Source organism: Sceloporus occidentalis, unplaced genomic scaffold (assembly GCF_023333645.1).
Source record: "Sceloporus occidentalis isolate IW3139 unplaced genomic scaffold, rSceOcc1.0.p SCAF_90, whole genome shotgun sequence".
Taxonomy (NCBI): Eukaryota; Metazoa; Chordata; class Lepidosauria; order Squamata; family Phrynosomatidae; genus Sceloporus; species Sceloporus occidentalis.
Window position 1 is genome coordinate 3,278,058 of NW_028317070.1, and position 27,707 is coordinate 3,305,764.

Genomic DNA, 27,707 nt, shown 5'->3' on the forward strand with positions numbered 1-27,707 from the left:
CATTTCCATTCCTGCTCTGTGTTTAATGCACAGGTATGACTTTAAACTCAATTCAAAATGTACTTGTGTATAATATGCACCCGTAACTTGGGTTTCACAGGTTATTTCTACAATCTCAAACGCACACACATTTACATACACTCATATATACTGACATTTGTAAAGACTCACACATGAAAACTCAATCTCTTACACACAAATCTACATTTAGTACCCACATGCAACCTACCTAACTTTGTAGGCTCAGCAGGAGGCTCATCCGTTCTTTGGCTGGTGACAGATCTTTTTTTCTGCTTTTTTGCATTCCTCACACACTTTCTGTGTCTGAGCACCTAGAAAATTACGGTATTTCCTGGTGCTTAGAGACAGTCAACGTGTGAGACATTGCAGTCTAGCAACCATGGTTTAACAGTAAGTTTTTTCTTTTTTTATGTAGCTGAATATAATGCACACCCCACTTTTTAGGACTCTTCAAAAGGGGTAAATTGTTTTGTTTTAATTACTGAACGTATGAAATAAGATTATTTTTTTATTTAGTAAACAAACAGTGAATTCATCAAAGTTTTTCTCCATGCTTGGATCTTTGTTGAGCTGGTTTCCTAGCGACAGGGTAGAATTATAAACAGGTATGCAGTCGTAGTCATCTGATGTTACAACCGATGAGTCTGAACACTCTCTATGTCATTTCAGTGTTGAAGGTTAATTATATTATTATTATTATTATTATTATTATTATTATTATTGTTTTATATAGCTCCATCAAATTCTGTAGTGCTGTACAATGGGTGGACAGAACATAACAAGTAGAATGCAACTTTACCTTAAACACTATAAGGATGTGTTCAGTAACTTTAGAACGAACATACTTTCTTGTACTGGCCCACGGAAGAGTGCATAACACAAAACACTGGTCAGCTTACAACACTGGTGCAGTGGCATGATGTCATAACACATTGTGCATGCTTTATGAGGACAGCAGTATGACATCACAAAATACATTCCCCTCATATTACATTGGTCACTGGAGAATGATTTGATCTACTCGTAGAATGCACCTTTTCCTTGCACAATGCTGTATTTTGGACATTACGCGTGCAAAACTCACAGTAGTCCCAATTATTGGGATCCTAGCCAAGACAGCTGACGGCTACCTAAAATTGCAGTGCTTATTCTACCAGACAAATGAAATAAAAACAACCATTAATTAAATAAATCATATAAAATAACATACAGATATATTGGTAGAAAATGAATGGAAAGAAACTGCACAATCATATAGCAATATATTGCATATTAAAAAAGCAATAATCAAATAAGCTCACTTCTGAAATAATTATTATGGGCCGTCTGCTCAGATAATGGCCATAGATTTTTTTTTTTAGAGACATACATAGCACATGCAAGAGTACTATTGTGTAAAATAATAAGCAAAAGCTGAAATGTAACGGGTGAGTCATATTGCAGTAGAATGATGTACGTGGGCTGAGGGGGTGTAGGTTATTAGAGGAGGCAGAGTTCTGACCATGGGTTATTGAAGGAGTAGATCATTAAGCTACATGGCAACACACACATCACTATACTCTTTATAAAGTGTGTCTGTGTTTTTTTAGTTACAGTATTATGAGGCAAATGAAGTGATATCCAGTTGGTGCATACTCCTGAATTGTTTTAGAGATGTTTCAATCGATCCCTTTCTGAATATTATAATGCAGTTGCATCCCAAATGGGGTGTCAGCTAACATTTCCTACATTGTTTTCGGGGTTTACAAACAGCTTTAGTGCTTTTCAAGTTACGCCCCTGTAAGACAATAAATGAACAGTGTTGCTCCAAAATCAAAATGAACAATAATTACCAACTTCCCAAATTAACTGTAATATTGACAAAGTGGTAAAAAAGATTGGGCAGGGCTTAAAGTGATGTCCAAACACAGTGCGCATTCTGTACATGGTTTCTCTCAGTTTTTATTGTTTTTAAAAGGGGGTCCTGTTGGATACACAGACACTCTATTGGACTGGAGAGCAGACACAGACAGGCACAGTCTGACTTGACCCCCTGTTTCCCCCACATGTTCATCCCATATACAGTACATGCATACCACTGCTCTCCATAGGAAAGGTGGAAGAAAGAAACACCAGAGGGAGAAAGTGAGTAGAAGGAGGAGAGGGAGAGACAAGGAAGGGATAAAGTGGAAGGAAAAGAGAGAGGGAGTGGAAGAAAAAGAGCAAGAGAGTGGGATGGAGAGAAAAAGGAGAGCGAGTGAATGAAGAGAGACAAGGTAGGGAGGGATACATGAAAAAAAGATATGAAGGTCAGAGAGAGAAGATGAGAGAATATTTAAAGAAAACCAGGGGAGATAGAAAGAGAAGGGAGGGGAGGGATGGGTGAGAGAGAGAAAAACAGAGAGAGGGGAGGGGAAGGGGAAAGAGATAGAAGTGAGAATGTGGAGAGAAGGGAAAGCAGAGAGAAATGTAAAAGAAGGGTGAGAGAAGAAAGGGGGCAAAAACTAAAATAGTTAAGTTTGTACCTGTCCATCTCTTTCTCTTTTAGTTGTTTTTCTTTTTTCCTCCACTCTTTCCATTTCACTGCTTGTTTTCATCTCCTGTCATTCTTCCCTGTGTAAGTGGACTTTTTACCTGTAATGTTCTCATTAACTTTACAATCAATTTAGCAAAAAAGTTTCATATTTGCATATTGACAGAGCATGTCAATTTTTACTTAAGGATATCTTAAAAGTAGGAGTGATATCACTTTAAAGCATTTTAAATCTGTGTCTTAAGCATATATGTTGAATAGCCGTTTCTGCCATTGCCATAGAAACTGCATTACCGTCTGTAGGGACCGTCTTCAAAACGCCAAATTGTTTTACTTTCAACATTTCCAGCTACTACAGCAACGCCACATGGAATTCCAGTGGTGGTTCTGGAAAAGTTCTCATCAAATTGTTGGTGAAATCTCTTAAAATTACCTCTTATGAAAAGTACAGTTTGAAAGAGCATACTTATGACTAATACAATTTTCTGACAATAAAACAAGGCAAAGTATATCAATGTCTTCTGCTATGTTTTAGTTAGTTCCACCACTGCAAAAAGGCTGTCACACCAGCAATCATAAAATGCTGGCAATAAACATATGTTTATGAAAACTGGCCAGCAATAGACGTTCCAAAACATTATCAATTATATGTTTAACAAAAATACAAGTCAATATATGTAATATTTGGAAATATATGCGTGTTATAACAAAAGTAGAGCCTTGTTAAACGTTGATGTGGTGGCGTATGACAGGCAAAAGATGTCATGAAAACTGTTATGCCAATTATGTTGGTCTATTAAGAGTTGTTATAGGTACTGCTCATTTCCTCTGGTGCAGCGCTGGGAATGTCCAATCTCCTTTTTACATAGATACATAAATCAGATGTCCTACATAAGTATTGTAGAATTTGGAATTCCGGCTAGCTTCTGATACAGATTTATTCTCAAATACCTTTATTTACAGTTTAGTTGCTACTCAAGATATGAAATGTAAATGAATGGTTCAGTTCATATGAGGAGTGGAAATTGAGAAGGACATTAGTGTGTTAGTCATTAAACATATTTAAAACATTGTTGAAACAGTTCAGTTCACTATCATATCATTTGACTGCAATAATAGTTAAAAAAATTTCTTATTCAGTAGCTTACCTAATTCTTCTGACTATTCTGATTTGTATTACATCTTGTGATAGCTCCATGTCATCTCACCTTATTGAACAAGTCTTGGTTTAGTGAATAAAACCATCATCAGGTGTTCACTTTTGAAAAATACAGGCTTGTTGTTCAGTCTCTTAGTTTGTCTCATTTAGCGATCAAGGATAATGATGAACACAACTTGTTAGTTAAACAGCAAGTAGAAACTTAGTTTGCACATAAGAAACCTTGTGAATTGTTAATACTCACCATACTTTGCATAAATATATTGGACTAGCGTCTAGCTGTACAAGAGTAGATTACAACATGGAAAAACAAGATAGTATATGGCAAGCTACTTAGATTGTATAAAACCTTATGGATTGTTCATACTCACAATACTTCCCCTAAATAAATTATATACAGTAATAATTGACACACAGTGAAGTGTCTACTGTGGACTTTGCACCCACCTAATATTCTGCATCCAGCAGTACTGCTAGATCTGACTACTCAATATTCATGCCTAGGACATTGACACTTTAGTAGAAAAACCAAAGTGTAAACAGGTGTGTGGGGAGGATAAATCCAACGCACACCTAGTCTGCACTTAGGTGAGTCCACTCTATCAAATCATGATAGCTACATTATATGGCTTCTATATGTACATTCACACTGAGAACTGTGGCATTATATGCACGCACACACACACACACAGTGACTAACACTAGAGTACGATACACACACTCTGCCTCTAGCACTATATACATACTACACATATATTCAGAAACAAATTGACTCTAAATATACACACACACACACATACACACTGACAGTACAGTATACACACACTGACTCTAGCACTATACACACACTATACGTATAATCAGAAACACAGTGACTCTAGCGCTATAGTTATACACATACACTGACGCTACAGTGCATTACAGACACACACTGACTCCAGCACTATACATATACACACTCTAACACTAGCACACACTTAGAGTAAACCTCCTCTTCTTCTTACCTACTCTGCACTGGATACAAGCTGTTTGCACTTGCCTCAGTGTCCCCCTATAGTCAAGCATGGCAGCACAGCTGGGCCTGATACACCAGTGCAGGCATAGCTCCCAGGCGCCAGTGGTTTCTGGTAGCCATGGATTTGTCTAGCCCTGCTTTAGTATTCTGCTCACATAAAAACAGTTTTCCATAGTTTTCCAAAAACTAGACAGGGCTCTTGACCTTGTTGCAATCCTCAAAAAAATAATAATCACTGACAAGCATAAAAAAGTAGCAATATCACAAAATATCATAGATGAGGATCATGAAACAATAATGCAAATGAAAAAAAAAAAGCATTTTATGGAGGCTGACATCTGTAACTGAAACTGAAAATTAGAAATCCTTTGTGACACCTTATTTTAGTAAAAATATCATTGTCCACTTAAATAGACCATGTACAGAATATAGAGGTATCAATTTTGTCAATAAGGAAATTAGCACATAAATTGATTATTGTAGTTAGTTAGTTGAACAGACCTCTTTTTCTCATTTTTATTTTTTTTCCCTTGTTGTTATTTTAATTCTCAGATCATTAGCTCTTATGACTATGAACTTAAAAGTAAGTAGTACCCTGAGGGTGCTACCTAACCTGCCAGTTGGTGCTAGATAGACATCCTCCCAAAGAGCAAGTGTGCATTTGCTGCATTCATTGGATTCTACTGTTCAACGGGTTTAGATAATTAGAACTCCTTGGCAGTTCATCTATGGCAAGATATTCAGAACGTTAGACCTTTCCCACAAATACTGAAAGTACTGCCAAGCACTACTGATCATGTATAAGCAAATTGTTTATATTCAATCTCTAATGATACATTCAGTTTAATACTGGTATGCTGTGTTACTGCTTTTGTGTTGTATGAAAAGAACTAAAATGTTCTAAATTTAAGCACTGTTAATTATAACTCCATGTGTGCTTATTAAAATTTGGTACGTTTGTTCCAATTTATGCATTTATTGTTTTATTTCTTCAGGAGCGTGAGAAGCGGAAACATGAGCGGATTCTGAGTGATGAACTTGTCTCAGCTGTTACCTATTTAAATCAATTTATACCACCAGAACACTCCATTGTTTATATTCCCTGGGATATGGCAAAGTACACAAAAAGGTAACATGCCCTGAAATTTGCTAATTTTATCATTTAACTATTTTTAATTTAGCCGCATAGAGATGTGTGAACATGATATCAGTCTGTGGTGTCGGCTTAGTTCTGATTTACAATCTAAGTCCATTTACAAATCTAAGAAATCCATTAATGTCTGTACCCTGTGTTATCTTGCTCGTCACAAGTTTTATCTTTGAACTCATGATCAAAACAAAAAGTAGTTTGAGATGGGACTTTGCCACATTGTATATTTATGGAGATAGTAGACAGGGCTGGACTGGAGAAGGAAAAGCGTCTCTCACAGGGTGTGGCATGATCATGACTTTCAAGATAAGAGTTGTGATTCATGCCAGTGTCATGTATCACAAAATGCTGGGGTCCCCAGACCTATTGTGGGGTCCACAAGCTCCTCCCACACCAACACACATTAACACACAGACATACTAACAAACACACTGACATACTTACTAACACGCACACACATGCTAACATACGCTAACAAACACACTGTAAAATGGCATCATATCTCGGTGCTCGGACTCAGCGAGCTGAGGGAGCGTGAGGTGTCGACACAATGGTGTGCCTGGCCTGGGGAGGGGTTTGGCAACAATGGTGTTGAGGAGCCCCACTAGGCATGGGGCCTCCTTTACGGCAGTGGATCATGCAACTGATGATGAGTAGGATAAGAGACTTTTGCCATCTTGCACCGGTACACTGGCCATTTTTCCGGCTTGCCTGATGACCAGCACAGGCCTGACATTAGGCTATCAATGGGGAAAATGTAGTTGTATCTGGGACTGAGAAGAAATATTTCATCATTAACAACAAGCTAGATATAATTAAGGTATATTTATTTGTCTTTTTTCCTCACCAAAATGTTTATAATTGGAAAGGATAAATGTAGTTATGTGTGCGTGCAATGTTTTGGGGTCTTTTTGTAGGCATTTGTTGAAAAACTCTTTGTATGTGCCTTAGAACAAATTTGTCTGAATGCAATTTTTCAGGGGGAGCATGAGGTACCTTAGACTTCTTGAAACAAAAAAAGTTTGATTATTCTGGGCCATTAGTGGCAAATTTTGGCAAGTTTACAAAAAATGATAGTTGTGACTACCATAAGCAAGATGGCTGTTTCCAGTAACCTTTGTTTCTTTGTTTCTCTTTAATGACAAAATTAAAGTTCAGCCTCTTTAAGATACTACGACTACTTCGTAGACAGTGGGGACTTCATTGCTATTTGCATTTATGTTAGAAACACAAGCAATAATCTGATCCCAAGAGAGCTATCACAATATAGATACCCATTTCGGGCTATGAGCTGCAAATGCTAAAGAAGATGTAATTTCATATTTTTTTTACGTCGGTATGAATTTTGGTGAATCACACAAGCTCATGTAATTTAATTTTAAAAATCCATTACCTTTTGTTTGTGTTTCAGCAAACTCTGTAATGTTCTGGATAGACTGAATGTAATTGCTGAAAGTGTTGTGAAGAAAACTGGTTTCTTTGTAAATCGACCGGATTCATATTGCAGTGTCATACGGCCTGATGAGAAGTATGTATATTTCACTTGTACTAATATGCAGGTAATAATTTGAAAGCCATTTCTTGCTGATCTGAACAAGGGTGCTCTGGGGTCTTAATAAGCTTAGGTGACTCAACAGTTTATTTACTCTCGGACTAATACAGTTTTGCAAAGGTTTGAATGATACTACAGTGATCGTACACAAAAGTACTGCAACCCTCCAAAAAGCCTTTAGATTAAAGACAAGGTATATGTAGTGTGGGTGTAAGCAGGACCTTAAATAAACCCTAAATTACTATAGGCAATTGATCATATTGGAGTTTGTCCTTTCGGAACTTGGACCACATGTCTGATGCATTACAACAGGTTGAATCTGCAGAAAGATGTTGACCTCATCAGTGTGCTGTTTGATTTATAGAAAAGCAAATCATGCCTGCAAAGTGCCTTGATTGTTCAGGACATACTAAATGACAGTCCCAAACAAGCCATAGCTGCTGCATTCACATAGTATGGGGAGTGCCTGTGACAAATTGTTTGCACATATGTAGGAATGAAAATGCCTAGCCCTAAAACAACAAATATTATATGTTCTAGGTGGAATGAACTTGGAGGAGTTGTTGGGCCATGTGGGCGTTTACAGGTAAATCTAGATCCCGTTTACGTAGTGTTCATGTGTTTCATGAGATTTTCAAGGGAGGAAAAAGCTTTTTTTTTTTTTTAATACTGCGTTAATTTTTAAGTTGGTGATACAATACAGACCCTTTCAATTTTGAGAAGTGCTTGTGATTTCCTATGTGCTTAAAATATTGAATATTCCATAGAGGACAGAATGTTCCCTAAATATGTTTATTTTTTTGGCAGTGTAATAAAGGTAACTGATCTTGATTATTTTGATCAGTATATTGATATAAGGGCAGATCTGGATCAGTAATCTCCTTCACTGAACTCCTGATAGACTTATTCCCTTGACATAACTATTATCTGCAGATTATATGATTATGGGTATGATTATGGGTTTGCTAGGATTCTATTTATCATTGGGATTGCATAAAAATGCATTCAGCATTGTAGCTTAAATGCAAAAGAAAAAGGTAATCATTACAAAGTCTAATAATACATTTTGTAAATCTGGACTAGGTTTTCCCCCTGTGATTTAGGGACAGATACATACTTTTCCTAAGGTTCTGTTGTAATAATAGGGGTGGACATGTTTCAGGAGATATTTTCATAAATAAGAAGATATTTTACCATGGGTAGTGGCTTCCTGTGTATTCAGATACATCCCTAGACTATGGAAGGGGTTGACCATTGTTCATCAACATAATTCCCAATAGAGTCAGAACACATATGATTGGATGGTCCATAACAAACACGTTGTATACATAATGATATGAGATCCTCCTGGTTTATGTATGCCCACTATTTCTAAATACATGAAATCTATCTAACCTGATTGTTCCTCATCAAACTCCCAAATGTTCTTTTCAGTTAAGTTTACAACCCCCACCCCATAGTTCAGGGGCGTCCAACCTGCGGCCCTCCAGCTGCTGCAGGACTACATCTCCCATACTCCTCAGCCAGCCCCTTAGCTGAAAGAGCATTATGGGAGATGTAGTCCTGCAGCAGCTGGAGGGCCGCAGGTTGGACGCCCCTGCCATAGTTCATTGCGTAACTGAATAAAATATATATATATATGCACCGACCCCCCTACCTGTAGAGCAATTACAGATCCTCGGTCAGTACTTGTTAAGGTGAAGCAGTGATAGTGTGTGGCCTGTGACTACCAGGAAACTTGTTTTTACAGTCCCTTCAACACCAGTAGTTTGGTGGAATCCTACAGGAACAGGGTGAGCTGACGGTCTTTGTTTTGTAGGTGACGTGGTTGTGATATCAAAACATACTAAATTGAATGTTTATTATGCATGCAGACTACTGAAGAAGGACATGATTGTGTTAGACATAGTGTTATTTATTCTGAAGGCGAAACAGAATAGAGAAAGGTGATATAGTTCAAAATACATAAATTACCTACTATGATAAATGTGTAGCTGGCCAAACCCTAAAGCCTCGGGCTTTTAAAAAAAAATTAAAATCCACATATCTAGCAAAAGATGCAAAAGTGTGTGTAACGTTCAGAGGATTTCAGGAGCATAATGCTATTAGCTTTTAATGTGTTGTGGAAATTATGCTCCAAGATTTGTGAAGAAGTTGTTTTTTTTAGTTAATTATTATGTGTTCATTTTTGTAGACTGGTGTCCTTCGAACAAACTGCGTTGACTGCTTGGACCGAACGAACACAGCACAATTCATGGTGGGAAAATGTGCTTTGGCTTATCAACTCTACTCCCTGGGACTAATTGACAAACCTAATTTACAGTTTGACACAGATGCTGTTAGGTAAGTATTCATTTTTGACAGCATTTATAAATTAATACAGATAAAATGTAATCAGTCAGTGTGTAGGTTTCTTATAATTCTCCACCTGTATAAGTGACTACCAACATTTTGACTATAATGTAAAAATGTTAGATTTTCTTTAGTGTGAACAGAAATTCCTTTTCTTGAGGTTTTCTAAAAACTACTAGAAGACTGGATTCTGTGCCTAGGTTTGAAAGGGTATCATTGAATGTGGTGCCAGTGTTAAGGTAAATAAACCCTGATGTGTAAGTGTTCATTGTGACATTGCAATTATTAAAGGGGATATTTCAAAGAAAACTGTTCCATCATTGTGGTCTTCTCCTTGCAAGAAAACATGCAATGGAAAATCCACTTTTCTTTTCCTCTCTTGAAAATCATTAATAACATAGAGGAGACACACAAAAATAATACTCAAGGGTATACTTGAGTATACAAGGGTGTGTGGCGTCATCTAGGCACCTATCAAAACAAAGAACTGCCTAAAGACAAAAGTCTTTCCACTATCCACACACAACACCTATAGAGAACATAGGAATTTAAAATGACATGTTGGTGTTTCATCTACTCTTAACTCACCTTCCCTCCGAACTAAGCAACTGTATCAATATATACCTATAAATAATGTGCCAGGGTTATTTTTCGTACAGTGTGTGCCTGATCAGGCTTTAAAAATAGAAAGTCTTTAATTTCCATTGTCACTAAAAGCCGGCTGGCAATTTTCTTTTTGAAAGGATTCAAATATTTTAGAAAATTCACGTGTCCTAGGGAAGGCCTACTGGTGTATTAAATCATTGCAGATTTTAATAGAGAAAATAGAAAAAAGACAAAAAAAACTTAGCCAAGATGAGCAGTTGTTCACATGTCTATATCAGCCCCCTGCAGATATCCTTTTTTCCAATAACGGCTCCTATTTAGTATGGCACTAGAAACCTAGGTGTAAGTGTACCTCATTAGCAGTTTGCTTACCGATAAGCAGCGCATGGTTTGAAGTCAAACAGTACACGTGAATGCTGCTCACTGTTACAGAAAAAGTCATTCTTAAACAGAAGTGTCTCTTAATCAGCGCTGCAAGCACCACTTTTGCCACTTTTGTGGATGGTATTGAGCACATCAGTACTTGTTTAATTTTAAAATAGTCAACCCTTTTTAATTGGTGATTAACAGGGATAATTAATTTTGTGCATTGTTCAATTAGAATCCTTCTCAACTCGCACAGAGTTTAATTTGAGTGTGTTCACATGTTTATATGTGTATGTAACCCAAGAGCTTACTAACCACTGGCTCAACACAAAACAATTTGTTTCAAGGTGCATCCCTAGATGCTGTTCTTAATGTTTAACATCACCCTATAGAAATAATTGTAGGTCTCTACGTAATAGAAGACAATATTGGCTCTTTAGTTCAGTCTTAAATTGTGACTTTTTGTGTACATTGCATTAACTGTATGGTTACAGTTTCATTCAATTTTCAGTGCTGTGAAGTAGGATAAAAATGTAATCGTTTTTAAATAATTTCTAAGGTAATACATTTGCATATGATGCCACCAATTCAGTTTATTTTTTGGTGCACATTGTCCTTATCAGAATACCTGAGTACCTTACAGCAGTGCTCCTCACCCCTCTCAAGACACACCTAACAGACCAGGATTTAGGTATTACTCAGGTGTGTCTTAGGTGTTTAAGGTGTTTTTGTTTTTTACTTTTGCAACACCTTAGGCACACCTGAGTAATACCTAAAGCCTTGAGGAGAGGGTTGAGGAGCACTGCTTTACTGGTTTGGCTTCCTGGAGTCCCCCCCCCCCCCCACACCTGCTCTTTATAGGAGGCAGAAGGATCACTTCAGACAGGACCATCACTGGGATTAGCGCATGAGAAAAAAAGAATAAACCAAGGGTACAATGAATATGGCTTCTTGCCACTTTAAAAATAAAATAATCACTGGACTTATTAATTTAAGGTATTTGGTGAAAATAAAAATGTTCTATTCTTTACCAGACTGTTTGAAGAATTATATGAGGATCATGGCGATACTTTGTCTCTTCAGTATGGAGGCTCTCAGCTTGTCCACAGAGTCAAGACTTACAGGAAGATTGCTCCCTGGACGCAACACTCTAAAGACATCATGCAGACCCTATCTAGATATTATAGTAATGCTTTTTCAGGTAAGCATATGTCTATTATCTCAGATATTAGCATTCATTAGGTAAAGATAAAAGTCCCTTTTATCTCTAAATCAATTATTCTGAAAAACAAAACACTATTGATAACTGTAATAAATCAACTTACTTTTTCTATAAAATTTGTTGTTGAAAGTTCCCCTTTAAATAATATTAGAACTTAATTAGTTTTATATTAAGTTGTATTCCTTATCTACTACTATGGGTCTAGCAGTCTGTGCACAAGAAAGACCTTGACTGACCTTCAGTGTTATTTATTTGATAGATGTGGATACCTCACCATGTAGGGCTGCAACTAACGATTATTTTCATAATCGATTTGTTGGATTTTGTTTGATTAATTGGATTTAAAAAAAATATGCCAGGGGATCAGGGAAGTTAATGATGGGAACTGGGGACTGGGTCAGACCATAAGGGTGTGAGGGAGTTTATTTAATTTGCAGACCGAAGGGTGGGAGGGGATAAACGAGGGGATAAGAGAGACACTTAGTACTGGATGTGACTGAAGGCTGGGAGGGAGTGACGAGGAGTTTCTTTTGTTTGGAGACCGGAGGGTGGGAGGGGGTTAATGAGGAGAACAGGGAGTTAATGATGGGAACTGGGGACCAGATCAGACAGAAGGGTGAGAGTCATGGAGTTTATTTTATTTGCAGACTGGAGGGTGGTGGTTAATCAGGGCACTGTGGAAGTTAATGATGGGATAGGAGAGAGAGACAGACTAGTGACCAGATCAGACCAAAGGGTGGGAGGGAGTTAATACATACCTTACAGCAGCCTACAGTCTGGCACGTCTTCTCCACACAGCTCTGAAGTAACAGTGGTGCGTGCTGTACCCAGGCCAACTAGTTGAATGACCAACTAATCGATAATGAAAATTGTTGACAACTATTTTCATTATTGATTATTATTGAGAAAGTCAATTAGTTGTTTCACTCCTATCACCATGGCGATTGACCAGGGGGGAAGAGTCCCTCTGCTGCAAAAAGAGCTGCCCTCTTGAGCAATAGACAAGGCAATATATTAGTGGTGAACATTGATAATATAAGAGGAATTGTGGATATCTAACTAGACTCACCGATACAACATACTGCATAGGAAATACATGTAAAACCTTGTTAAGCTCCAATAGAACAGAGATATTCTGGAGTAGTAAAGTAAGAACACAACAACAGCACTATAAATCAACAAAATGCATGGAGGACTTGTGTCAGATAGATGTGGCGTTAGGCATCAATGATTAAAAACTAGGTTAATTAATTCTACAAGCATACCCTACATCCACCTGAAGAACAATAACCGACTTCCTCCATGGATATTTTGTCTCCACTTTGTGCGCAGTTTATGTTTTGTACACCTGAAATTAAATTAACATATGGATGCTAACATACTTATTGCACTGTGTTTGAACTTAAAGAGCACCTGGCAGAAATTAGATGGCCAGTCAGGGCCTGATCATAACATATGATATATAAGAGCAAACATGTCATCTGAGATAATGTGTTCATTAGTTTATGAATGTTTATTCTTTTTTATAAATTTATTACCCTTAAATTGACTTGCTTATGGCCCCTAATAATCTTGAACAGCCCCTGCGAAAAAAAATGTATTATCTAAAATGGAAGATAATCTACTTTGTGCTTGCAGAGTTACCAGCAAGTGTATTGATTTTCCTATTTTTCCCTCGGTTAATCCATGGTTAAGGTCCTCCACTTGACCTTTCAATCCTTCTAGAACTTATTTGTCTGTGCTGGATGACTGTGCAGGCTCAGGGCAGACATAAGGACCCTCCTCTAGGGGGTTCCTATGCATAGATTCTATATGTTAGCTTTCTCATACCTACATGTCGGAGCGACGTCAGCCTGTCGTAGTTACGTGAAAAAAGCTTTGTGGTCATGTCGTCACATGCTCTGATTAAAATGCTGCTGAATGCATGTGTCACCCGCACAACACCTAATAAAGTACAGTTTATAATTGTTAGGAGAAACACCTATACATAAATATTTTTGCCTGTGAGGAAGCCATAGCCACAGGTGAAACGCTTCAGGTAGTGTAATATACCAATATATGTGTCTATATATATATAAATATATATATATATATATATATATATATAACATATAACATTTTTAAGGCATATGCTGAGCAAAACAAGCTATAATCCAAAGGGCATTTTTGATGTGTACCATATTCCTAATGACTTTTTAAAGAATTAGAATTACAGAATTGTGAATTTTAACTATTAAACTGTTTATTGGATTTTAAAATGAAATGATATCTATCACTTTCTACGGATATTTAGAACCTCTTAATGACTGTCCTAAGCAAAACCTCCTTAATACACCATAGCCATGAGAACAAAACTTTAGAACTCTATTTTATGTTAGCACTACTTTTCCTGGAATCAGTAGGTGGTAAGATATCCATTTTATGTTTCAATAAAACTATCATGTAGTTTGTTCTTTTAAAGATTACAAAGTCATTTTTCTCATTTCACTGTAATGCTCACTATGGAAACATCCTGAGGATGTAAATTGGGCTCAAAGATGACATGGTGAAAATATCCTATATTGATTTGTTTAATGAAATGTCCAGCAGCCTGCTGTACCTGCTAGGTCCACAGCTTCCATTTTCATTACTGTGATGAAAACTCTAAACTGTCTTATTCATTTTGTTAAACAAACATGTGAGGTTACTAAAATAGTAAACCAAGTGTGACTCTATAAGTTGGTTCTGTATTTTTAAACTATGACTTCTATAATATTCAGTTGCTTCTGTAACAAAAAGTTTTTAATAATTATAAAATAAGTTAAAATCAATTTTTCAGATTTTTTTATATATTTATAAAATGGAATATAATTTGTAATAGATCAACACCCTGGATGGTCTCTATTATGACCTGAATGGAATGGATATTGTTTGTTTCTTTATTATACTTCTAAGGGTTAACATTTTGTAACTTTTTCTTTAAATTATATTTAGCAGTTGTTTATTGCTACATGATGAAGGTGTTAATTAGAAGTATTAAAGTTAGCAAAGCATTTGGGTTTAATGTGCTTGTGCTTTCCCCCAGATGCAGACAGACAGGACGCCATTAATCTGTTCCTGGGTGTCTTCCATCCTGCAGAAGGCAAACCTCATCTTTGGGAACTACCCACCGACTTCTACCTGCATCACAAGAACACAATGAAGCTCCCTTATGCAAAGAGAAGGTAGTGGTGATATCTCTTTTTCATTACAGTTTACCCAGTGCCAATTTTGTTTCTGGATAGGAAATATAATTGTGTGTCAAAATGTTATTTGTTGTAATAGAAAAAAACTTTATTATAAATAGTAAAGTTGCTGGGTTATTTTGGGCTGTCCCATTAAGAACTATTACCAGACAGCATTAAATACATTATAAATAAATCTATGCATTTAACATCTTGGGGAACCAATTGAATAAAATGTTTTGTAAATATATTTAAAATGTTCCAAAATGGTGAACACTGCCAGTTAATTTTAAATAATAAAATATCCATCCTAATTATTGAGTTTAGGTGTTTCAGACACACCCATTGCTAACAGGCGTATAAAATCAAGCACATAGGCAACCATCTCCATAGACAAACATTGGCAGTAGAATGGGTCATACTGAACAGCTCAGTGACTTTAAACATTATAGAATGCCACCTTTGCCACAAGTACGTTAAGAAAAATGTCTGCCCTGCAAGATCTGCCAAGCTCGAGTGGTGTAAAGTACACCCACGCTGGACTCTGGAGCGATGTAAACGTGTTCTCTGAGGAGATTAACCACATTTTACTATCTGGAAGTCAGATGGAAGGAATTGGGTTTGGCAGATGCCAGGAGAACGCTACCTACCGGAATGCATAGTGCCTATTGTAAAATTTGGTGAACGGGGATAATTGTCTGGGGCTATTTTTCAGGGTTTAGGCTCGGCCCCTTAGTTCCTTTGGAAGGTAGCGTTAATGTTACAGAATACAAGAAGACACTTTAGATAATTATATGCTTCCAACTTTGTGGGAACAGTATGAGGAAGTCCCTCAGCTTGACTGTGCCCCAGTACACAAAGTAAGGTCCCATATAGACATGATTTGACGAGTTTGATGCGGAGGAACTTAAGTGACCTTAACCCCACTGAGCAATCCAGGCCTTCTTATCCAAAATTATTGCTTGACCTCTTTTGGCTAAATGGGCCCAGATTACCGCAGACTATCTTATGATAGTGAAGGCTATTCTAGCTGCAAGGGGAGGGGCAACTCCATAATGCCCATGGTTTTGGGATGGGATGTCCAACAATCTCAAGTGTCCACATACTTTTGGTCATATAGTGACTGGATGGAAAGCAATAAATCCCCCTGGAAATCTTTAGAGCGCCAGCACTAAAGCTGCCTGGCAGTAGGTTGACTGTAAGCCAAGCAGCTCAGGACAGGACTGAGATCGCCGTGCATTTACAAAGGGAAAGAAAACATTAATTTAAAGGGGACAATCAACTATCATATGCATTAAAAGTGTGTATGATGACTGGAGTGTCCTAATATTGTGCTACAATGACCAATAGTATTGAATAGTTTGTTCTACAGCATTAGGATGTACTTGAGTTTGTTTTATCTGAAATCACAAACTTGCTGATTCTCCTGTTATATATTTCTATATATAAATGAAACTAAGGTACAGACAGTCTGATTTAAACACGCAGTCTTTAATAGAATTAGAATTAATAAAATCATCAAATGGGTTGCAGTGCACTTTATGTAAATAGCACATAGTTATAAGATGTTTATTACAGGTAGAAGTCACACCCCATACCAATAAAATAGTATGGTAAAACCACCTCATTAATTATATTCAAATTCCAAAGCCAGATCATCACTGTATTTTCTTTGGCTATAGTTGCCTTGAAATATTCGAATGCCAGAATTTGCAGAAAAAAAAGCAAAACAAGACATTTGCGCAATACTCATTCATTAGCATCATTCAGAAACCTAAAATAACAAAAGTATTCATTAATAGATATATTGCATGCTCCATTTCACAAATCATATCAAGGCCTATATACAACGTGACATTATTATAATTTATGAAAATCCATTTGATGAGTGGGTTTAATTTCCAGGAAAATAAGAGTCAACCCAAATAATAAAGCTTGATTAATCCTCGGTCTAACTAATGAATGGAGATGAGTTCTTTATATACACAGGAAGGTTACTTCAGAGAATGCATTCTCCCTGGGGTATACTGATTAGGAGCTAGACCTTCGCAGCCTACTCCAACAATTAACTCTATATTAAGGTCATGCTGACATCTTGCATATCACTAGGTTCATTATCCATCACATCTGGTACTTTAAATTAAATATTCTAATAAAAAGGTTTGATTGTTTTGATTGCAATAGTGGATACAGTGTTTGTAAATTTAGCTAGTACTTGTTAAGCAGAAATATACTTGATTTATGAATGAATCTGTCTCTGTACATAAATTGTGTGAGCTACCATCTTGTGACAAGATAAAGAAGGATTTTATTTACTTTAATAAAGTAAACTGATTTGTAATTTAGCCAGGTAGGCATGAGTCTGAGCAGTTTCCTGTGTTTCTGATCTCTATGGATATACACGATATGGACAAAAATATTGGGACACCTGTCCATTACACCAACAGGGACTTTTCTGACAGTAAAATTTTTCCACCCCAAACTCATCCAACCATGTCTTTATGGACCTTGCTTTGTGCACTGGGCACAGACATGCTGGAATACAAAAAGGGCCTTCCCCATACTGATCCCACAAGGTTGGAAGCATAGCATTGTCCAAAATGTCTTGGTACGCTGAAGCATTAAGCTTTCCCATCACTGGAAGTAAGGTGCCCAACCCCTGAAAAGCAGCCCCATACCATTATCCCTCCACCCTCCACCACCAAAGTTTACAGCAGGCACTATGCAGTCAGGCAGGTAACATTCTCTTGGCATCCACCAAACCCAGACTCGCCCATCAGACTGCCAAACAGAGAAGTGTGATTTGCCCTGCTTCAGGGTCTGGTGGCGGCATGCGATCCAACGCTTGGCTTTGTGCTTATGATGTAAGGTTTGCATGCAGCTGCCCAGCCATGGAAACCCATTCCATAAAGCTCCCACCACACAGTTTTTGTGCTGATATTAATGACAGTGGAAGTTTGGAACTCTTCAGGTATGGAATCAGCAAAGTGTTGGCCACTTTTACGAACCACTCACGCCATCACCCAATAACTCCGTTCTGTGACTGTACATGCTCTTCAGCTTCGTGGTTGCTGCTGTTTGTTAATGCTTCCACTTTCCAATAATACCACTTACAGTTGGCTGTGGAATATCTAGCAGGGATGAAATTTTACAAACTGAGTTTTTGCAAAGGTGGCATCCTATCACAGTACAACGCTAGAATTTACTGAGCTCTTCAGAACATCCCATTTTTTCACAAATGTCTGTAAATGCAGAGTATATGGCTAGGTGCTTGATTTTATACACCTGTGGCAATGGGTCAGATTGAAACACCTGAATTCAATAATTAAGATGTCCCCATACAGTATAGGTATGTAGAAGTTCAAGTACATTAAATGCATTTGATAAACAGGGGTCCAGCTCAGGCAGCAAACAAGAACAGATTCCATTGTTTAATACAATTCAGACAAGTATGTAACCTGTATCCATAAACTGCTCAATACATTGAGAGAGGTATGGTTGGTTGGACTTCATCAGCCAGCTGCAGAAACCCATTAAATGCCTGGATAGTTTTAACCTCACATCCTTTCCATTTATTTGTTTTTGCCTTGCGGTTTGTTGATTAGAAGGAGGGGGACATCAAGTGTTAATTAGTTGTGTGAAACTGGTCCAGAACAGCAGTATAGTATTACACTGCCCATAGGCAACTGTCCATAACCCATCTGCAACCGTGGAATAGTTCCACTGTCTGATGCAAAGACTCTGCACAGTTAAAAACATAGCATTTATGAAGTATGAATAAAGATCAAGGTAAGAATGTAATGCTTGAGTGCCTTTGTTATGGAACTTCTGCATCAGTGCATCTCTGTTACTGATCCTTTAACTCTACATTCCAGCAGTCTGAGGATTGGATTTAATTACCTGTCTAATTTTTGTTAACAGTGGTGGAGAGTGCATGATTTGAGATCTACCTCAACTAGTTCAAATATGCAGTCACAAATTCTAGCTAAAAAAATGATACTTTGCTGGGTTATTCAATGGAAAGCACAAACCATTAACTCAAATGAATATGTCATTGAATTAGGAGAGACTATTTGTACTACCACACAACATTTACAGTCACCATAATAATTGCTTCTTATGCAATCATATATTGGAATATTCTTGCGGATTGGGCTATTCCATTGGTTTCTATGACAATAGATGTTATATTAAATTGTTGCAGGAAATTACTTTATACCTAACCCCAGTACCATCGGGCTCCACACACCATGTTAACATGCACGCTCCACCAGTGCAGGATCTAAGTTTTTTTTTTTAAAACAAATGATATCTAAGTTATCAAAGAAGAGGCAGTTTGAAAAATGATCTTGACAGCTGTCAAATCACTGTAATACTGCTAACCTACTTCCTCTACCTGGTCTAAATAAGCTAATTAAATGACACTCTTATTTATTATATTTGAGATTATGCTCTCAATATTATTCTCAGATTCTCAACAGTTTCATTGTCATCATTAGTCTCATTATCTTGTAAGCTATCATTCCTCTGCACCTCTACAATTCTATTTATTATGTTTTGTTAAATTCCATGCCATTGTGCCTACTCGCTGTGCCTCATTCTTTCATTCTTTCATCTGGATTTGGTTTGTTTATGTAATGTATCACATTTAAGAGGTGATAGGAATGCCATTTATTTTCAATAAACAATAAAACTGTTTTTATGAAACATATGACCCATCATTCTGGAATATTGTCCCAGTAATAATTGCTGTTTTAAGTGTTAAACTAGATGATACAGGGAACCTTCTTTTTTATCCCAAAACAAAAGGGGTAGGGCCGTAGGGGTAACTTCTAGTAACATTTGTGGCTTCCTACGATAGATCACAGTTATAGCCAATTTCAGTTCATTTTTGTCTCATGGGGGCTTAAATCCTGCTTATAGCTCAAATCAGGTAATGTGGTATAATTTCTTTAGCTCAAGAATACACAGGTTACCACACCTGGATAGCCCAAACAAGGATACACATGATTGTCAGATTTCTGCCCTTTTAGCACTGGAGTTGTGCAATCCTGCCTAAGCACAACAGATTTTCAAATCACAGATCTTCTTTTAAGCCTTATATCATCCCATAAAATTTAACTTTAAGTGAGTAAAATGTTTTTGAATGTGTATTCTTTTGAGCCATACAGTATACATACTTGAATACTAATGTATTTAAAGAGACATCAATCTATCCTTGAAAGAAGCCATTTTTTTTTTTGCAAATGCCATTACAGTTTTAAAATACGAAATATTAATGCTAATCATTGATGGGAATTCCAGATGGGAGCTTCATAACGTGAGTGATATTTCTCACCTGCTCCTCCAGCGAGAAGTACCTTTTTCACATAAAATCACTAGGTCTTTTTAGGATTCCTTCAGTTTATCTTGGGCAAAACCAAGCTGCTTTTTGCCAACAGTATCACTGTATACATGCAACCGGTGGAGTTTGCAGAATAACGGAAAGAACAAAAAGAAAGAAAACTTTTCTTTTAATACATGGTTCTAACCCATCTAACTGTACATCCGCTATGCTACCATTCGTGAAAGAGAAACTGTGTGAGACGTCATGCGGTACAGCCAAGCTCAACACAATTACTTCTTTTTTGTTTTAGCTATACATTTTGGTGGACTCCTGGGGTGCTGGAGTATTTACCACTTCCTCTTGATGAGGGTAAGTATGTTTAAAATATATATGTTATAGTAAGATGTGCAATGATTAATTTTGAGATATGAGAGTGATGAATGACCCATCTAAAAATCAGGCTTTTGCAGAAAATAAAGATTGGACACATTAGTTCAGCTGCAATTGCCAACAATTAAAAAGCACATGCACATTTAGAGGATGTGTAGCTAAATCCATGCCCAATGATTCTACACTGCCCTTTTAATTAGATCAAAGCAAGCCAGCAAAGTTTCAGTAATGAATTAATAAGCCATAAATGCATACAGACCATCATAGAGTTAGTCCATTTATAATGCATAGAGATTGTGTAGAGATTAATGTGCTGAGGCTGTAGTAAAATTAAAGTCTTATTTTTTTCAAACAGTGGTACAGCCAAGCTCAACAAAAAAAACCCATCCTCATGAAATTACTTACATAAACACTAATAATGCTTAGGAAGTATCCAATGGTTAAATTAACATGCATTTATTACTTCTCTTATGAAAACAATGGCTTAGTACTAGGGTGTTTAAATTTTTGATGTGAAATGATTGCTTTATATAAAAGACGAACTGGCTTCTGGAGGTGATTATCTGACATTGAATGGAACATTTATCCAAACTACGACTTAAATAAAGATAAAACCCCATATCACATACATAGAATTAAAAGATAATAGTTTAGTTATGTGAAGAGATTACACTGCATAGTAGGGCAGCACTCTAGAATCTACAGTGTGGTGTTAAACAAAAATGATTTGGGGGAGATTCATGGAAATGTAGTTGGAAGTTCAGTTATTTTTTAACACATTTATTTCCATTTAAAAATGTTTGCAAGCTTGTCATGTAGTGTTTTCCCTACTGCATCTTGTCGCCCCCTTTTTGTGATAACTTCAATGTAATCTCTGTGCACCGATGGCATTCTTGGAAGTCTTAAAATCATTCTCTCTTTTCTCCTATGACTTTGTTTAGATATTCTGTTATTAATGGAGAGCTTCCAAATATCATCCCTCTTACCTTCTGACTTTCATTTCTCTTACCAGTTAGTTGTGGGATGGGAAGGTGACTGCACTGTTTGATTTGCAAAGACCAGTCTGGTATCTCCATTCCTACTAGTGCCATGCGTGGGTGAAGAACAACTTCCCCACAGCTCTCTAAATTGGGGAAAAAACGGGACTGGAGAAAATCTCTCAGATCTATCCTAATTCTTAATGGAGATCAAATACTAACCTCTTATGCTTACAGCTCTTGTCAGGTACTAACAGTATCTAAACAAGCACGTAACTTCATAAAACAGCTTCGTAGTGACATCACATGGTGATGTAATATTGTGCAGGAAATGAGCATGCAAGGGTTTCAGTGTGTACAAGAATCACACTTTTAGCTGAGAGTATTTAGGAAACAGGTATCTTTTTTTAGGTCATATATGCTGCTGGAGAAGCAGTAGTGCTGTGGACTCTTACTGGGGAAAAACATAGGACAATAGCCCCATAATTCATAGTGCCATTATTGGCATTGTCTAGAGGACTGTGAGGGAGCACCAAACATTTAAGAAGGCCATAATTGCAGTTTTATAGAATTGTTTCTTGAGTCCAGTGCTGTGGACCAGCAGCCACAACAGGGAACTTGGATTAAGGTATTCAGCTCTAGGGCTGCTGTCCTACTAGGAAATATCTGGTATCTCAGTAGGTCATTCTGACTGTCCTTATAGAGATTGCAAAATTAATGAAAGTACCTTGTAGTTAGTGAAGCTAAGAGATATTTTCCTTTTGTGTGGATGTGACTGGATTATTTATTTCTAATAGTATGTGCACACACAGAATCAAAGATTTATTTTTTCAGCGAACAAGCTGAGGAAACCACAATTTTTGCTTGTCCTTAACCTGTGTAAGTTGTGTGTGGTAACCAGTGATTGTAGTGGTGGTGGTAGCTACAGCACCATCACTAGTCAACACAAGGATACAGCATGGAACCTAATGTATAATTAATTTAATCACTAAAGGCACACATATAAAAAATTGTTTTGGGAGTATTATATGTGAGATATTGGATAACCGAAAGGTGTATTTATTTTGGGCTCTGCCTCAAGCCTGACCCTGGGCAGCTCCCCAGCCACCTGTTCATGGCTGCTGCTCTCACTGCCCTCTGCAGTGGTCTTCACTACGCCAGGGCTGCAATGTCTTTGAAAAAGTATTTTGCCAAAGCCAATACAATGTGTTAAAATTAATTTTACAATTTTCTTTTTGCTGTCATGAATGGGTATTATGACAAGATAATATTCTAAGCTGAGTTCTGTATTATCGTATTAAAAAGTACATTTCTACATCATATTAGATATTGATTTGCTCAAAAGCTATTAAGGAAATTAGACCTTGAGGCGTGTGGCTCGTCCATCGTTGTCTCAAGCAATAGGCAGCGTTTGGACCATGGAGCCGGCAACTTAATATATCTGCTTGCTGCCGTGGTATTGTATACTAAAAAAACAAGAAAGAAACAACAACCTGGGGAAAAATCCCTGATCCTTTTTACCATACAGGGATCAGGGACTGTGAGGTCATAGATGCCTCACTCTGCTGTAAACCGCCCCTACCCACGTTTTAAAAAAGTTAAAAAAAATAGAATGTTTAGCTGAGTGATAAGAGCTGCTTGTCCTGCACTATATTGTATACTATGACCTTTATAGTCTGTGTGCGCAGTCTACATTCATGTACAACCACATCTATTGGATTCATTTACTAAGGAGGTGGGGGCTTACAAGAAAATTGGTCAGCGTAACTTATCTTTTACTATTTTGTTGGTTATGGAGAACTAGTGGAGTTTATTATTATTATTATTATTTTCATATTTTACTAACATATTATGTGATAGGATGCACATATTACCATAAACTAGGTACCGTATTGGCTCGAATATAGGCCGCACTTTTTCCCCCCACTTTAAGTTTTTAAAGCGGGGGTGCGGCCTATATTCGGGGTCTAGCGCCCGACAGGCAGCGGGGTTTGGATACAGATCCCCCGCAGCGGTGCAGGGGACCTGCATCCTAATCCCCGATACGCTCAGACAGCCTCCCCTGCCAGCACTTCCCACGGCGGGGGGGGATGCCGGCACGGGAGGTTGTCTAAGTGCATCGTGCGGACCGTCCGCACGATGCGTTTTACCTCTGCCCCCCCCCCCCCCCCCGACTTACCGGAGCAGACTCCCGGGTGTCTTGCGGGGCCGGCGGGGGACATCTACGCAATACATCCAGTGCCGGCACCGGAAGTTATATACGCGTATTGCGTAGATGTCCCCCGCCGGCCCCGCAAGACACCCGGGAGTCTGCTCCGGTAAGTGAGGAGGACAGTGGTAGCATATCTCGGGCAGGGAGGAGGACAGTGGTAGCATATCTCGGGCAGGGAGGACAGTGGCAGCATATCTCGGGCAGGGAGGAGGACAGTGGCAGCATATCTCGAGAGGGAGGACAGTGGCAGCATATCTCAGGCAGGGAGGACAGTGGCAGCATATCTCGGGGAGGGAGGACAGTGGCAGCATATCTCGAGAGGGAGGACAGTGGCAGCATATCTCAGGCAGGGAGGACAGTGGCAGCATATCTCGGGGAGGGAGGACAGTGGCAGCATATCTCGAGAGGGAGGACAGTGGCAGCATATCTCGGGCAGGGAGGACAGTGGCAGCATATCTCGGGGAGGGAGGACAGTGGCAGCATATCTCGGGGAGGGAGGACAGAGTGGCAGCATGTTTTTTTTGGTGCTTTTTTAAAGAAAAAAACTTTTTCTTTAAAAAAGCACCAAACTTTTAGGGTGCGGCCTATATACGGGGGCGGCCTATATCCGAGCCAATACGGTATCTATAAATAATGTGTCCTAAAAGGATTGACTTGGCCTCTGAGGGAAAATTATGCTAAAAGCAGTAAATGTACTAAAGAAAGACCATTTTACAGTTATTGCTAACCAGTAGTATTCTAACGCTTTCATACATAGCAGTCTATGTTACACCTGATACCAGGTACCAGTGCGTTACACAAGACTAATTTAGTCCTTCTTGCAGGAGAAGCTTCCTCCTAATTCTTAAGTTATTGAAATAAAATGCTTGATTTTGCCTCAGATGACTTACAACACAAACTCTTGTAAATACACCACAATCCTGCATACTATTATAATAATGGAAAGCTGAATAACTATGTAATTATCATATCTCAAACAAACTAAACATTTTCAGAGTTTTGTGATCAATGACTAATGTTAGACTGGACTTTTGTTTGCAATTACATGTCTCATGCCAATTAACTTCACAACCTTTTTACACTTACACTTGTATTCAGCACAGATTGAACCTCCACACCAGATTTACAAATGCACTCAGTTTTTTGTTTACCTGTCTGAGGTGTAAGCAGCTGTTCAGCCATACGTGTTTGTTTATGTGGGTGGGAATGCTTTAAACAGCTAATTGCTTTCTGGTATTTCTCTATCTAAGGCTTCCAATTGCCACTGAAAGTGACGAATAACTTTACAGTAAGGAATTCTCAATCAACTGTGACGAGTAGTTAAAATAATAACAAGAGAATACAGCTCTAAGCCTTAAACTATGTTATTTTTATATTTTACTTCCAATATTTTCATTATAGTGCCTCATGCTGAAAACCGAAAAAAAATGACCATCCAAAAGTTCAACAGATGTGACGAGGAGACCAACATCTTCAATGAGTTCTTTCGACCTTATGAACTGAGTGGTTTTGATGACACTTTTTGCCTTGCAATGACAAATTCATCAAGGTACCACTTCTCGACTATGTAAAGTAAAATTAGTAATGCCGTATTTGCCCGAAAATAGACGGCTGCACTTTTTCCCCCCACTTTTAGTCTTTAAAGTGGGGGTGCAGCCTATAATCGGTGTTTAGCGCAGAGATGTATCATTTGAGTGATTTTTTTAAAAAAACTTTCACTCCTCCCTGCGACCCCCCCTGCACCGATGACACGGTGATCTCTATGCAAGTCCCCACAGACTTTCATACAGATCACAGCGTCTGTGCCTCATCATGACGTCAACAGTGACACGACCTGAAAGGGAATGCTCGATCGCACGATCTGCATTTAAAAATGTAACCTTTTTCTGGCTTTCAATGCTGGCTTCTGCTGTCAGGGGGGAGTTTGACAGCCTGGTCTCCCTTGTAGCTGCAGGGATGTGTCCCTGCCGCTGCAAGAAGTGCAGGACGTACCAGTACGTCCATAGGGGATTCTTGGGATGTTTTTTTTGGACGTACGGGAACGAAGGGGTTGAACATGTTTTTTTTTATAGTATGACACGAAATAATAACACAAAATGAATAAAATAAATTAATAATTTTTTCATAATTTGTATAACTTTACATCAACTTTAAGTTCTAGTAGAAAAGCGAATTGATATATCTCAGTAAAGTGTGATATATGAATGCCCAGGATTTCTATCTGGACATATTCCTTGCTTATGGGAAGGTCCATGTTCTCTGTATTCACAGTCAAATCAACCAACTCTTCTCTCCAATCTGAAAGATGGCATCCATGGTAAAGATAATTGACCGTTGTTTCTTTGAGCTCTGATTTTTTCTTCCTTCATAAGCCATCCATGAAGGCTTCTACAAAGGATAACAATTACTTCCCAATCCATAAACAATACAGCTGATGCCACTTAGGCTGGTTAGAATCCTTTTTGGGAAGGCTGTCCCTGGTAACCAGTTGGTTATCTGTATCTCTGAAGGCATAGATCTCTATAGGTGTAGTCTTTTTCTTTGCATTGCTTTACTTTCTAGTCAAAAGAGGTTTGGGCATTCAGAAGAGAAGCAGGATGATCAGAAGAATGTGAGGATGCCTGATGTTTTTTTGGCTTATCACAACTACCCACCTCTAGTTCCCATAATTTGAACACTGGTTTATAAAACGCATAGCTGCAAATTATGTTTTATTTTCTTTCCTGAAACATATTCAATGTTAAACCGTGGTAATTTTTCCTTTGTTTCAGAGACTTTATGCCAAAAAATATTGGCATTGATCCAAGCCCATTTACAGTTCGGAAGCCAGAGGAAACTGGAAAGTCAGTTCTAGGGTAAGAGTTTTGCAGATTTTATTGACATCAGTAAGAAAACCTAAAAAACAGATACTGTTTGTTGTGAGTAGCCTAATGATAAAACTATTTACATAAGTCTGCAGTCCATTCACAAAACTTACTTGATGTAAATAGTTTGTTGATACTTGCCTATTAACATCTGCATGACAATAAGGAGGATACAATGGGCATGCTATTTATGTTCTATGATGCACCTTGTATTACTGATCAATAGTTTGATTAATATATACTTTTATCTGACACCTGGTTTATTGAATGATTTTTTCACTTTAGTGCAATGTTTCAAGCTAAACATTTTTGGAAGCTTCTTATGAAATCTGCTGTTTTGCTGTTTCTGTAAAAGCATTTCTAGTAATTTGAGCCATCTACAACACAACTTCTCTGAATTTATTTCATTGTGTTTAAACATCTTCAACTCGTTATATAGATTGTGTATTCATTTTTAAGTTCTATTAGTTGTATACCTTTGCTTTAAATGCACTTTGTAACTAAACAAACCCTGGTTCCTTGGTGCCTCCAAAAGCTGCTAACCACCTTGAACTTTTTGAATTACACTATATGATAAAAAGTATGCTGACACCCCTCTTAATTATTGAATATAGGTGTTTCATCCACACCATTGTTAACAGGTGTATAAAATCCAGGAAATAGGCAGCTATCTCCATAGGGAAACACTGGTAGTAGAATCAGTCGTGTTGAAGAGCTCAGTGACTTCAAATGTGGCAAAAGGTGGCACAATGCTACCTTTTCTGCAAATTTGTGCTCTGC

At 37.8% G+C, this 27,707-nt stretch overlaps 1 protein-coding gene across 1 annotated transcript in view; it reads left to right on the forward strand.

Moving 5' to 3' along the window:
* Window positions 1-27,707, forward strand: part of LOC149284617 (polyphosphoinositide phosphatase-like) — a 123,089-nt gene that overhangs the window by 44,573 nt on the left and 50,809 nt on the right. Inside the window, exons 12-20 of the mRNA XM_089496466.1 lie at window positions 5,703-5,836; window positions 7,269-7,385; window positions 7,950-7,995; window positions 9,604-9,752; window positions 11,768-11,934; window positions 15,020-15,158; window positions 20,795-20,853; window positions 25,465-25,612; window positions 26,835-26,918. Of these exons, the coding sequence (XP_089352592.1) occupies window positions 5,703-5,836; window positions 7,269-7,385; window positions 7,950-7,995; window positions 9,604-9,752; window positions 11,768-11,934; window positions 15,020-15,158; window positions 20,795-20,853; window positions 25,465-25,612; window positions 26,835-26,918 (1,043 nt within the window). The remainder of the gene's footprint in view (window positions 1-5,702; window positions 5,837-7,268; window positions 7,386-7,949; window positions 7,996-9,603; window positions 9,753-11,767; window positions 11,935-15,019; window positions 15,159-20,794; window positions 20,854-25,464; window positions 25,613-26,834; window positions 26,919-27,707) is intronic.